This window comes from Thalassophryne amazonica, chromosome 9 (genome assembly GCF_902500255.1).
Source record: "Thalassophryne amazonica chromosome 9, fThaAma1.1, whole genome shotgun sequence".
NCBI classification, from domain to species: domain Eukaryota; kingdom Metazoa; phylum Chordata; class Actinopteri; order Batrachoidiformes; family Batrachoididae; genus Thalassophryne; species Thalassophryne amazonica.
This window is the reverse complement of record NC_047111.1, coordinates 74,361,898-74,376,332: the sequence shown is the minus strand read 5'-3', so window position 1 is coordinate 74,376,332 and position 14,435 is coordinate 74,361,898. Positions and strand designations below refer to the sequence as shown.

General features: G+C 41.5%; 1 protein-coding gene across 2 annotated transcripts in view; it reads right to left on the bottom strand.

The window, feature by feature from the left end:
- The window catches only part of cct8 (chaperonin containing TCP1, subunit 8 (theta)), a 44,952-nt gene that overhangs the window by 27,285 nt on the left and 3,232 nt on the right, over positions 1-14,435 (bottom strand). For both annotated transcript variants that reach the window (XM_034178378.1, XM_034178377.1), the window contains exons 2-7: positions 9,564-9,654; positions 9,199-9,278; positions 8,969-9,118; positions 5,865-6,045; positions 5,523-5,584; positions 5,297-5,434 (exon numbers count right to left, since the gene is read on the bottom strand). In XM_034178378.1, the coding sequence (XP_034034269.1) occupies positions 5,297-5,434; positions 5,523-5,584; positions 5,865-6,045; positions 8,969-9,118; positions 9,199-9,278; positions 9,564-9,654 (702 nt within the window). The remainder of the gene's footprint in view (positions 1-5,296; positions 5,435-5,522; positions 5,585-5,864; positions 6,046-8,968; positions 9,119-9,198; positions 9,279-9,563; positions 9,655-14,435) is intronic.

Below are 14,435 nucleotides of genomic sequence, written 5' to 3'. Positions count from 1 at the left end.
CCAAAGTCAAATTCTTTGTTTTCTGTGGATACTTGGCAAATAACACAGCCTTTGAAAAACAGCTGTAGATTGCAGCGTTCCACAAAAGCTGCCTGTTGATAAAAACTTTTACCAAATCTGAATTAAAGCCTTTAAGCCTTTTTTTAAAACCATTAAACACAACTCATTTAAAGTGCACATGCTTTCGCTTCATCTGCAGAGGTGGTGAACGGCCAGTGGAGCAAAACGTGTTTTTTTTTTTTTTTTTTTAAATATATACAAACACACTTTCACTTTAAATGCGCAATAAGTCCATTTCAGATGATCCGCGCTGACCCTTTCTCTTAAAAGGCTTTATTTTACTCAGTGTGTCGCTTTGCAAACTTGTAGCATCGCCTGCTACATTGATTAGTGCTATGGACTTCTGTGTTTTTTGTGGGAGCGTTACAGCGCCACATACAGGCCCGGCCTATGTACTACAGCTTTAAATGAAGCCTCGAGGCAAAGAATTTGCCTCAAACATTTTTTGTATTCGAATTACTCAATGAATCGTTTCAGCCCTAGTTAAGTGTCTATTGGATAAGTGTTCCTATGTACCGTGAGGAAACTAAGTATTTGAACACCATGTGATTTTGCAAGTTCTCCCACTTAGAAATCATGGAGGGGTCTGAAATTTTCATTTTAGGTGCATGTCCACCGTGAGAGACATAATAAAATAAATAAATAAATAAAAAATCCGGAAATCACAATGTATGATTTTTTTAGTAATTTATTTGCATGTTACTGCTGCAAATAAGTATTTCAACACCTGCCAATCAGCAAAAATTCTGGCCCTCAAAGACCTGTTAGTCCACCTCTAAAAAGTCCACCTCCACTCCACTTATTCCAAATTAGAAGCACCTATTTGAGGTCGTTAGCTGCACAAAGACACCTGTCCACCCCACACAATCAGTAAGACTCCAACTACTAACATGGCTAAGACCAAAGAGCTGTCCAAAGACACCAGAGACAAAATTGTAGACCTCCACAAGGCTGGAAAGGGCTACAGGGCAATTGCCAAGCAGCTTGGTGAAAGCAATTATTACAAAATGGAAGAAGCTAAACATGACTGTTAATCTCCCTCGGACTGGGGCTCCATGCAAGATCCCACCTCGTGACCTTAATGACCTTAAGAGAGCTGGCACCACTGTTTCCAAGGTTACTGTGGGTAATACACTAAGACATCATGGGTTAAAATCATGCATGGCACGGAAGGTTCTCCTGCTTAAATCAGCACACGTCCAGGCCTGTTTTAAGTTTGTCCATGACCATTTGGATGATCCAGAGGAGTCATGGGAGAAAGTTATGTGGTCAGATGAGACCAAAATAGAACTTTTTGGTCTTACTTCCACTCGCCGTGTTTGGAGGAAGAAGAATGCTGAGTACCGTCCCCCAAAACACTGTCCCTACTATGAAGCATGGAGGTGGCAGCATCATGCTTTGGGGGTGTTTTTCTGCACATGGGACAGGACGACTGCACTGTATTAAGGTGAGGATGACAGAGGCCATGTATTGCGAGATTTTGGGGAACAACCTCCTTCCCTCAGTTAGAGTATTGAAGATGGGTCATGGATGGGTCTTCCAACATGACAATGACCCAAACCACACAGCCAGGATAACCAAGGAGTGGCTCCGTGGGAAGCATATCAAGGTTCTGGAGTGGCCTAACCAGTCTTGAGACCTAAACCCAATAGAAAATCTTTGGAGGGAGCTCAAACTCTGTTTCCTAGGGACAGCCCAGTAACCTGGCTGATCTAGAGAAGATCTGTGTGGAGGAATGGACCAAAATCCCTGCTGCAGTGTGTGCAAACCTGGTAAAAAACTACAGGAAACATTTGACCTCTGTAATTGCAAACAAAGGCTACTGTACCAAATATTAACAATGATTTTCACAGGTGTTTAAATACTTATTTGCAGCAGTAACATACAAATAAATTTATATACACTCAAAAATATAAACGCAACACTTTTGGTTTTGCTCCCATTTTGTATGAGATGAACTCAAAGATCTAAAACTTTTTCCACATACACAATATCACCATTTCCTTCAAATATTGTTCACAAACCAGACTAAATCTGTGATAGTGAGCACTTCTCCTTTACTGAGATAATCCATCCCACCTCACAGGTGTGCCATATCAAGATGCTGATTAGACACCATGATTAGTGCACAGGTGTGCCTTAGACTGTCCACAATAAAAGGCCACTCTGAAAGGTGCAGTTTTGTTTTATTGGGGGGGGGGGGGGGGGGGGGGAATACCAGTCAGTATCTGGTGTGACCACCATTTGCCTCATGCAGTGCAACACATCTCCTTCGCATAGAGTTGATCAGGTTGTCAATTGTGGCCTGTGGAATGTTGGTCCACTCTTCAATGGCTGTGCGAAGTTGCTGGATATTGGCAGGAACTGGTACACGCTGTCGTATACGCTGGTCCAGAGCATCCCAAACATGCTCAATGGGCGACATGTCCGGTGAGTATGCCGGCCATGCAAGAACTGGGACATTTTCAGCTTCCAAGAATTGTGTACAGATCCTTGCAACATGGGGCCATGCATTATCCTGCTGCAACATGAGGTGATGTTCTTGGATGTATGGCACAACAATGGGCCTCAGGATCTCATCATGGTATCTCTGTGCATTCAAAATGCCATCAATAAAATGCACCTGTGTTCTTCGTCCATAACAGACGCCTGCCCATACCATAACCCCACCGCCACCATGGGCTACTCGATCCACAACATTGACATCAGAAAACCGCTCACCCACACGACGCCACACACGCTGTCTGCCATCTGCCCTGAACAGTGTGAACCAGGATTCATCCATGAAGAGAACACCTCTCCAACGTGCCAAACGCCAGTGAATGTGAGCATTTGCCCACTCAAGTCGGTTACGATGACGAACTGGAGTCAGGTCGAGACCCCGATGAGGACGACGAGCATGCAGATGAGCTTCCCTGAGACGGTTTCTGACAGTTTGTGCAGAAATTCTTTGGTTATGCAAACCGACTGTTTCAGCAGCTGTCCGAGTGGCTGGTCTCAGACGATCTTGGAGGTGAACATGCTGGATGTGGAGGTCCTGGGCTGGTGTGGTTACACGTGGTCTGCGGTTTTGAGGCTGGTTGGATGTACTACCAAATTCTCTGAAACGCCTTTGGAGACAGCTTATGGTAGAGAAATTAATATTCAATACACGAGCAACAGCTCTGGTTGACATTCCTGCTGTCAGCATGCCAATTGCACGCTCCCTCAAATCTTGAGTTTTAGATCTTTGAGTTCATCTCATACAAAATGGGAGCAAAACCAAAAGTGTTGCGTTTATATATATATATATATATATATATATATATATATATATATAAAAACACACTGTGATTTCTGGATTTTTTTTTTTTTTTTTTAGATTATGTCTCTCACAGTGGACATGCACCTAAGATAAAAATTTCAGACCCCTCCATGATTTCTAAGTGGGAGATCTTGCAAAATCGCAGGGTGTTCAAATACTTATTTTCCTCACTGTAGGCGCATTGTTTCTTGACTTCAGGAAGGCATTTGACACCGTCAATCACACAACGTTTTGCTTAATAAATTCTCATCCTTTAATTTCTCGCCTGGTGCGGTTCTGTGGTTTGAGTCGGATCTTTCAAATAGCACTCAATGTGTTACAGTTGATGGAGTCAAATCATCTTTTTGTAACTGTCTTGTAGGTGTCCCACAAGGGTCAGTCCTGGGGCCCTTATTATTTTCATTATACATAAATGATCTTCCAAAGGTATGCTGTGATCTCAATACTCAAATGTATGCAGATGATGCAGTCATTTACACCTATGGTTCAACAACTGATCTCTTATAAACTTACCAATATTTTTAAACAAGTTACAAGACTGCCTTAATGATAACTGCCTTATGCTTAACACAACTAAAACAGTTTTTAATGACATTTTCAAAAAGATCAGTAGAGCAGAACAGTCTCAAAGTGTCGATAGGTGGAGAGGTCCTTGAAATGGGATACCGTTTCAAGTACCTTGGAATCATCTTGGACTCTAATCTTTCCATCAAAAAACATGAAAAAAGTTGTCAACACTGTAAAATTTAACCTTCAAAACCTTAAACAAATCAGGCTTTGTAATTCGACTGATGCTGCTAGATCGTACCTTCATTGTATGATCCTGTCTCATATTGAATATTGCTGCACAATATGGTCATTTGCTGGTATGATGGTACTAAAACCTTTAGAGCAACTTTATAAAAAAGTCAGTGTTTGCCAAAAAGCCATATTCTACTCATTACTGTGAAATTCTACAGAAATACCATCTTTTAAGCTTTAACAATTTTATATTTTTTAAGTGTGCTTGTCTCATTTATAAAACTCTCCATGGCCTAGCCCCTCCTCCTCTGGAGCAATTTATTAGACATACTGATAGTAACCTCGGGACTAGGTCTCCTTTTAGAGGGGACTGCGAGGTGCCCTTTAGACAAAATGCCACAGGACAAAGCACCGTTTCTGTGAAGGGTTGTACAAACTGGAACAGCCTTCCAACAACTATACAAGACAGTCCCACCTTGAGTGCTTTTTAAAATGAGCTTAAATAATGGCTCAAAAACAATCAAATCTGTCAACACAGGTGAGATGTATTGTATATAATTTAATGTTTTGTATTTATTGTAATTGTTGCTTGTTGTGTGTCTGAGGACTACAGGTGGAAAGTATCTATCTTTGAGGTAAATCTGGCATATTTACACACAAAGAACACTTCATAGATTTTCATTAAAATTCATAATATCATTTGTATTGGCGAGTCAGTGTAAGCTGTGTTTGCTTCCTAATGCTGCGTTTACACATAACGACAAGTCACGAATGCCACGAAGTACACATTCTTGGCCGCTGATCATGAATGTGATTTTTCGGGGTAGAGACGTCAGGTGTCCTCAGGAACTGCTGCAACCTGTTACCACATGTTACGAATAATGGCACGTGTTGCTGGAGAATTATCAGGAACCATTACGCATGGTCAAGAATAGTGTTCCGCGTTGTTGCGCGGTATTGCGCGTAACAGCGCATCGTTAAGTTCTGTCACGTTGTGAACGAGGTGAATTGTCTCCACACAAAGAATATCACGCACCAACACGCCCTATTAGGAAACCTATTCAGATGCATTAAGTCACATTAAGAATGTCAGGAATGTGTCACGAATGACATAAAAATGACATTCGGAACGCGTCTTGTTATGTGTAAACGCACCTTAAAGGATCAAATAGAGAAAGACATTTCCTTTACCTTTGTCTCCGTCACCATACAGTCAAACGGGCAGGAGAAAACTGCGATCTTAGCATCTTTAACTGATGTAATGTCGCCCTCTGCTTCCTTTTTAAATACCATGCCATGCAGCATGGAGGACGCAGTCACTCCGCAGCCCTGAAAAAAGCAGAAACATCAGCTTAAAGGTAAATAACATGCAGAGAAACACAATTTTATTATTTATTAAATGAATAATGCTATTTACCAAAATCTTGCACACTCTAACATTATCCACGTTGAAGTTCCCAGACTCTGGGAAGATGGATACTGAACCAGAAAAAGAAACAACAGTTACACACACACACTGACTAAACTAATGCAGTCACTTTTCTAATCACTGACGTGAAAACCTTTTAAGAAACTACAAGCGCAAAAGTTATATTACAATCTGCGAATAGGAGATACAGGATGAATATTTGCTGAAATAAAAAATTAAGAACTGGAAATTTTGTGTGTATCTACAGTGAAGATTCATCCCTGACATCTTCCTAATTTCCTGTCATTCATTACATAACGGTGTGTGACAATATTAGTCCAAATTACTCACCACAGGCCTCTGCGATGAGTCTGGCGAGAAAGTCTTCATTGCCGTACTGCTTACTCATGACTGCTGTACGGATGAGAGCTGTAGCCTCATTAACATCATGCAGGTTTTTGGCTGACGAACACACACTGTCTGGCAGGATCTCCAGAGCCTTCTTACAAGCTTTTTCATAGCCTTCTATTACCTAAAGGAAAAATGATGCACATTAATAAATTTGTTACTGTTCATCGCAATTAAAAAAGCTTTAATATTAGCAAAAGGAATGCAGCTAAAAAACTCCCCCCCCCGCCATAAATGCTCTATTTGCACAGTTTTAAAACTCCCCAATAACTTGTTTCACATGAGAATCAGCGCTGCTAAAAATAAACATGTCATAAAACATGCACATACATGATACCATCACAATGTATTTTTCTGTTTGCTATGTCAAACTGTGCAATCTGAAGAATAATGGAAACCTGCTGAGTCCTATATTCACATCACCCACTCAGTAGCTAAAAAACAAAAGACAATTTTATGTAACAGAGAAAACAACCAAGTGGCCATTTTTGAAAAATTTAACATTACTGTTACATTTTACCTTGAAAACTTACGTAAACGATTAATGGGTTATTTCCCCTCTCACAATCCACACACACACACACACACACACACACACACACACACACACACACACACACACACACACACACACACACACACACGTGAGGAAAATAAGTATTTGAACACCCTGCGATTTTGCAAGTTCTCCCACTTAGAAATCATGGAGGGGTCTGAAATTTTCATCTTAGGCGCATGTCCACTGTGAGAGACATAAAAAAAAAAAAAAAAAAAAAATCTGGAAATCACAATGTATGATTTTTTTTTAAATAACTTATTTGTATGTTACTACTGCAAATAAGTATTTCATCACCTGTGAAAATCAATGTTAATATTCGGTACAGTAGACTTTGTTTGCAATTACAGAGGTCAAATGTTTCCTGTAGTTTTTCACCAGGTTTTCACACACTGCAACATGGATTTTGGTCCACTCCTCCATATAGATCAGGTTTGGAGTTTCAGCTCCCTCCAAAGATTTTCTATTGACTTCAGGTCTGGAGACTGGCCAGGCCACTCCAGAACCTTGAAATGCTTCTTACGGAGCCCCTCCTTAGTTTCCCTGGCTGTGTGTTTGGGGTCACTGTCATGCTGGAAGACCCAGCCATGACCCATCTTCAATGCTCTTACTGAGTGAAGGAGCTTGTTTGCCAAAATCTCGCAATACATGACCCCATCCATCCTCCCTTCAATACGGCGCAGTCATCCTGTCCCCTTTGTAGAAGAGCACCCCCGGAGTATGATGTTTCCACCCCATGCTTCATGGTTGGGATGGTTTTCTTGGGGTTGTTCTCATCCTCTAAACATGGTAAGTAGAGCTGATTCCAAAAAGCTCTATTCTGGTTTCATCTGACCACATGACCTTCTCCCCATGCCTCCTCTGGATCATCCAGAGATGGTCACTGGTGAACTTCAAACGGGCCTGGACATGTGCTAGCTTGAGCAGGGGGGCCTTGCTGCCCTGCAGGATTTTAAACCATGACAGCATCATGTGTTACTAATGTAATCTTTGTGACTGTGGTCCCAGCTCTCTTCAGGTCATTGACCAGGTCCTCCTGTGTAGTTCTGAGCTTTCTCAGAATCATCCTTACCCCACAAATTGAGATCTTACATGGAATCCCAGATCGAGGGAGATTGACAGTCATCTTGTGTTTCTTCCACTTTCTAATAAATAATCATAACAGTTGTTGTCTTCTACCAAGCTGCTTGCCTGTTGTCCTGTAGTCCATCCCAGCCTTGTGCAGGTCTACAGTTTTGTCCCTGGTGTCCTTAGACAGCTCTTTGGTCTTGGCTATGGTGGACAGGTTGGAGCGTGATTGATTGTGTGAACAGGTGTCTTATACAAGTAACAAGTTCAAACAGGTGCAATTAATACAGGTAAAGAGTGCAGAACAAGAGGGCTTCTTAAAAAATTAACAGGTCTGTGTGAGCCAGAATTCTTACTGGTTGGTAGATGTTCAAATACTTATTTGCAACAGTAACATAAAAATAAATTATATATAAAAAAAATAATAAATAATACATTGTGATTTCTATATTTTTTTTTTTTAGATTATGTCTCTCACAGTGGACATGCACCTAAGGCGAAAATTTCAGTCCCCCCCCCCCCCCCCCCCCCATACACACACTTTCACTTCTAACTGGCAAATTAGTCATAAGACAAAACATAAGAGTCATAAGACATTAAAACATAAGAGCTTTCACACCGGGCTTTCGTAGAGTTGCTTTGTGCTGCATATCAACTATGCTGGAATAGCTTCCTAAATTGTGCGTGCTGGGGTGGGGTGGGACGACAAAAAAACCTTGTGTGCAAGGGGAGCTTAGCTCCATGATGCTGTTTACAGAATGCCTGGTCACACAATTTGATACACAGAAAAAAAGACACAATTCATTATTTCCAAGAGCTAATGGACTTTACTTAACGTGCCACAATCAGAGAACTTGGAGGTCGTGAGAAAAAAAAAAGAAAAAAAAAAGATGCAACCCGTTCGTGAGGAGTGGATGTGGACATGTCTTCTCACTGGCGATCTGGTGGATGTGGAAGCTTGCCTGGCCTGCCTCTTCTTCTTCTTCTGTGGTTTTGAAGCTTCACTGCCAGAAAAGTCCAGCGAGATGAATAAAAATCTAGCAATGCAGGTATGTACTGATAAAAAAACCTAAAAGGATTTTTCGCCCTGGCATCAGGTTGTGTACAATTGCAGAGGTTTGGTGCACAGTAGCGCAGACTGACATACAGTACATACAGCTACATACAGTAGCAAAGTGTTGCCAGACTTGTGTGGAACACTGCGTCCATGCTCTACGCCGAAAGTCCGCGAAAAAAAAACGTTTAATTTTAGGAGTAGGAACGCAGCTAAAAATCCCCCCCTGCGAAACACTGTCAGCCACATTACGCAATTCTAAGTTGGCCCATTGTGAAAGGGGCTTTAGGCCCACGTAGATAGCAAAACCACACCCTCCCCAAAAAGACGCAAAATTATATAGTCAATGTGTGCTGTGTAAGTTTGTACCTCTGAGACCGACAGCCCCATTCTAAGCAGTTCTTCAGCCATCTCCAGCAGAGCTCCAGCAAACACCAACACAAAGTTTGTACCATCACCAACCTCCTGCTCTTGCATGTGCGATGCCATCACAATCATTTTGGCTGCTGGATGTTGCACCTGTAAAACAAATGACGTTCAAGATCAAAATTTATCAACTGTTCTATAAAAACAGAACAATGAGCAAAAGCTTTCCTCACCTCAAGCTCTCGAAGAATCGTTGCTGCATCATTAGTGACGAACAGCTTCTCTAAGTGGTTAATAACCATTTTATTCATACCTAAAAAAGACAAACAGGTTCAACCCTCACTAACATCAAGCTGTTTTGATGGCCTTTATTGAAATCATAGCCCATCAGATTCTCTACAGCCAAGAACCAAGAAAAAAAAAAAAAAAACAACAACACACAAAAACCCACGCACAAACACAAAAGGATGATGGAACACATTTATAAGCCAAGCCATCCTCATCTTTGATCAAAATATATGTTTTTTGCTTTAGTTGCAACAAAAATTACTTTTCAGGTAGTCCTACATGCCATTTCCAGCTGGCAAAGAATTCTTACCGTTTGGGCCATAGGCAGTGCGTGTGGTCTGTGACAGCTCCTTACATGCTCTGATATTTCGAAAGACAGCTTCCTCAAGCCCTGAATAATGCTGGATTGGACAAGATCAATAATCACCGATAAGCTGCAACTTTTCACAAAAGGCATCAGTTTCACCAGTGATCATGCGAAACAACCTAAATTTCTGCTGAAACTGCTATTCATTTGGGGGCTGAGCTGGAGCCCGCGGTGGAGGTGTCAGAGAGGAGGATGCTGAGGAAGCAGCTCAGCATCCTGTACATCTCCCACCCCCTGCTTGCCACAGTGATGTCCTGTCAGAGCACCTTCAGCCATAAACTGAGACCACCGAGGTGCACCACAGAACACCACAGGAGGTCTTTCCTACCTGTGGCAATCAGACTGTAAAATCCCTCCACCTTCTGCAGGGTGAATATGTAACAAACAGAGCTATTCAGTTATTTAGAGGAAATTTATTGTAGCTTACTAATTGTAAAAAAAAAAAAAAAAAAAACAATTTCACTGTTTTATGTTTCTGTACTCTGGCAAAATAATTTCCTTTGGGATATATAAAGTTGATATTATCTACTTAATTAATTAGTCAACCGACAGGAAATAGTTCCAGTATTTTGATAAATGATTAAGCCGTGGTCACAACCCGCCGCACTTGCACGTGCGTGCAGTCTACTTGCAAAAACATGGGCTAAATTTGGAGATCCGTACTTCGTAAGTACTGCCTCAGTACGAATTTAGGAGCACGCAGACACGCCGTAGAGGTTTTAGTGCATGCAGAACTTTCACTGCGGTCAGGCTGTGGATTCACCAGCAGTACAGATGATGCACGTTGTGAGTACTGCCTCAGTACGGATTCAAAGCAGCACATTTTCATTTAATTACTATTGAATTCATGAAATCCGTACGTAGGTAGTACGGATTACGGCACTCAACACATACAACCCCTGGCAATAATTATGGAATCACCGGCCTCGGAGGATGTTCATTCAGTTGTTTAATTTTGTAGAAAAAAGCAGATCACAGACATGACACAAAACTAAAGTCATTTCAAATGGCAACTTTCTGGCTTTAAGAAACACTATAAGAAATCAGGGAAAAATAATTGTGGCAGTCAGTAACGGTTTTAGACCAAGCAGAGGGAAAAAAATATGGACTCACTCAATTCTGAGAAATAAATTATGGAATCACCCTGTAAATTTTCATCCCCAAAACTAACACCTGCATCAAATCAGATCTGCTCGTTAGTCTGCATCTAAAAAGGAGTGATCACACCTTGGAGAGCTGTTGCACCAAATGGACTGACATGAATCATGGCTCCAACACGAGAGATGTCAATTGAAACAAAGGAGAGGATTATCAAACTCTTGGCCTCTACTTGCTCTTGCTTGCCTCTACTGGTGGTTGGCTCTCACTGCGGTATTGTATCACTACCTGTTCCGGAGCACAGCGGTGTTTTGCTGTATCTGTTAGCTGTTTAAGCTGCGCAGTTAGACTGATCTAGATAACGATTTGTTTCACACTGTAATCTTCACGTGCCTTAACTAAAGCACTCCCTCTGCTGAATCACCTCTAAATTATTTACACATTATTCACTTTGTGTGTTTTTAGGAACCCGCTAGCTTAGCGCAGCTACTAGCTCTTAGCCGGTTTAGCATGGTGCCTTCTCCTGTCTCTCCCGCACTTTTCTGCTCTGGGTGTGAAATGTTTAGTTATTCCTCTGCCTCCTTTAGCAGTAATGGTACTTGTAATAAGTGTAGCTTATTCGTAGCTTTGGAGGCCAGGCTGGGCGAATTGGAGACTCGGCTCCGCACCGTGGAAAATCCTACAGCTAGCCAGGCCCCTGTAGTCGGTGCGGACTAAGGTAGCTTAGCCGCCGTTACTTCCCCTCCAGCAGATCCCGAACAGCCGGGAAAGCAGGCCGACTGGGTGACTGTGAGGAGGAAGCGTAGTCCTAAACAGAAGCCCCGTGTACACCGCCAACCCGTTCACATCTCTAACCGTTTTTCCCCACTCGGCGACACACCTGCCGAGGAACAAACTCTGGTTATTGGCGACTCTGTTTTGGGAAATGTGAAGTTAGCGACACCAGCAACCATAGTCAATTGTCTTCTGGGGGCCAGAGCAGGCGACATTGAAGGAAATTTGAAACTGCTGGCTAAGGCTAAGCGTAAATTTGGCAAGATTGTAATTCACGTCGGCAATAATGACACCCGGTTACGCCAATCGGAGGTCACTAAAATTAACATTGAATCGGTGCGTAACTTTGCAAAAACAATGTCGGACTCTGTAGTTTTCTCTGGGCCCCTCCCCAATCGGACCGGGAGTGACGTTTAGCCGCATGTTCTCCTTGAATTGCTGGCTGTCTGAGTGGTGTCCAAAAAATGAGGTGGGCTTCATAGATAATTGGCAAAGCTTCTGGGGAAAACCTGGTCTTGTTAGGAGAGACGGCATCCATCCCACTATCGATGGAGCAGCTCTCATTTCTAGAAATCTGGCCAATTTTCTTAAATCCTCCAAACCGTGACTATCCAGGGTTGGGACCAGGAAGCAGAGTTGTAGTCTTACACACCTCTCTGCAGCTTCTCTCCCCCTGCCATCCCCTCATTACCCCATCCCTGTAGAGACGGTGCCTGCTCCCAGACCACTAACAACCAGTAAAAATCTATTTAAGCATAAAAATTCAAAAAGAAAAAATAATATAGCACCTTCAACTGCACCACAGACTAAAACAGTTAAATGTGGTCTATTAAACATTAGCTCTCTCTCTTCTAAGTCCCTGTTAGTAAATGATATAATAATTGATCAACATATTGATTTATTCTGCCTTACAGAAACCTGGTTACAGCAGGATGAATATGTTAGTTTAAATGAGTCAACACCCCCAAGTCACACTAACTGCCAGAACGCTCGTAGCACGGGCCGAGGCGGAGGATTAGCAGCAATCTTCCACTCCAGCTTAGTAATTAATCAAAAACCCAGACAGAGCTTTAATTCATTTGAAAGCTTGACTCTTAGTCTTGTCCATCCAAATTGGAAGTCCCAAAAACGAGTTTTATTTGTTGTTATCTATCGTCCACCTGGTCGTTACTGTGAGTTTCTCTGTGAATTTTCAGACCCTTTGTCTGACTTAGTGCTTAGCTCAGATAAGATAATTATAGTGGGCGATTTTAACATCCACACAGATGCAGAGAATGACAGCCTCAAGACTGCATTTAATCTATTGTTAGACTCGACTGGCTTTGCTCAAAATGTAAATGAGTCCATCCACCACTTTAATCATACCTTAGATCTTGTTCTGACTTATGGTATGGAAATTTAAGACTTAACAGTATTCCCTGAAAACTCCCTTCTGTCTGATCATTTCTTAATAACATTTACATTTAGTCTGATGGACTACCAGCAGTGGGGAATAAGTTTCATTACAGCAGAAGTCTTTCAGAAAGCACTGTAACTAGGTTTAAGGCTATGATTCCTTCTTTATGTTCTCCAATGCCATATACCAACACAGTGCAGAGTAGCTACCTAAACTCTGAGTGAGATAGATTATCTCGTTAATAGTTTTACATACTCATTGAGGACAACTTTGGATGCTGTAGCTCCTCTGAAAAAGAGAGCCTTAAATCAGAAGTGCCTGACTCCGTGGTATAACTCACAAACTCGCAGCTTAAAGCAGATAACCCGTAAGTTGGAGAGGAAATGGCGTCTCACTAATTTAGAAGATCTTCACTTAGCCTGGAAAAAGAGTCTGTTGCTCTATAAAAAAGCCCTCCGTAAAGCTAGGACATCTTACTACTCATCAATAAGTTTCTTTTCAGCACTGTAGCCAGGCTGACAAAGAGTCAGAGCTCTATTGAGCCGAGTATTCCTTTAACTTTAACTAGTAATGACTTCATGACTTTCTTTGCTAATACAATTTTAACTATTAGAGAAAAGATTACTCATAACCATCCCAAAGACATATTATCTTTGGCTGCTTTCAGTGATGCCGGTATTTGGTTAGACTCTTTCTCTCCGATTGTTCTGTCTGAGTTATTTTCATTAGTTACTTCCTCCAAACCATCAACATGTCTATTAGACCCCATTCCTACCAGGCTGCTCAAGGAAGCCCTACCATTAATTAATGCTTCGATCTTAAATATGATCAATCTATCTTTATTAGTTGGCTATGTACCACAGGCTTTTAAGGTGGCAGTAATTAAACCATTACTTAAAAAGCCATCACTTGACCCAGCTATCTTAGCTAATTATAGGCCAATCTCCAACCTTCCTTTTCTCTCAAAAATTCTTGAAAGGGTAGTTGTAAAACAGCTAACTGATCATCTGCAGAGGAATGGTCTATTTGAAGAGTTTCAGTCAGGTTTTAGAATTCATCATAGTACAGAAACAGCATTAGTGAAGGTTACAAATAATCATCTTATGGCCTCAGACAGTGGACTCATCCCTGTGCTTGTTCTGTTAGACCTCAGTGCTGCTTTTGATACTGTTGACCATAAAATTTTATTACAGAGATTAGAGCATGCCATAGGTATTAAAGGCACTGCGCTGCAGTGGTTTGAATCATATTTATCTAATAGATTACAATTTGTAATCTATTAGAATCTTCTTCACAGACTTAAGGTTAATTATGGAGTTCCACAAGGTTCTGTGCTAGGACCAATTTTATTCACTTTATACATGCTTCCCTTAGGCAGTATTATTAGACAGCATTGCTTACATTTTCATTGTTACGCAGATGATACCCAGGTTTATCTATCCATGAAGCCAGAGGACACACACCAATTAGCTAAACTGCAGGATTGTCTTACAGACATAAAGACATGGATGACCTCTAATTTCCTACTTTTAAACTCAGATAAAATT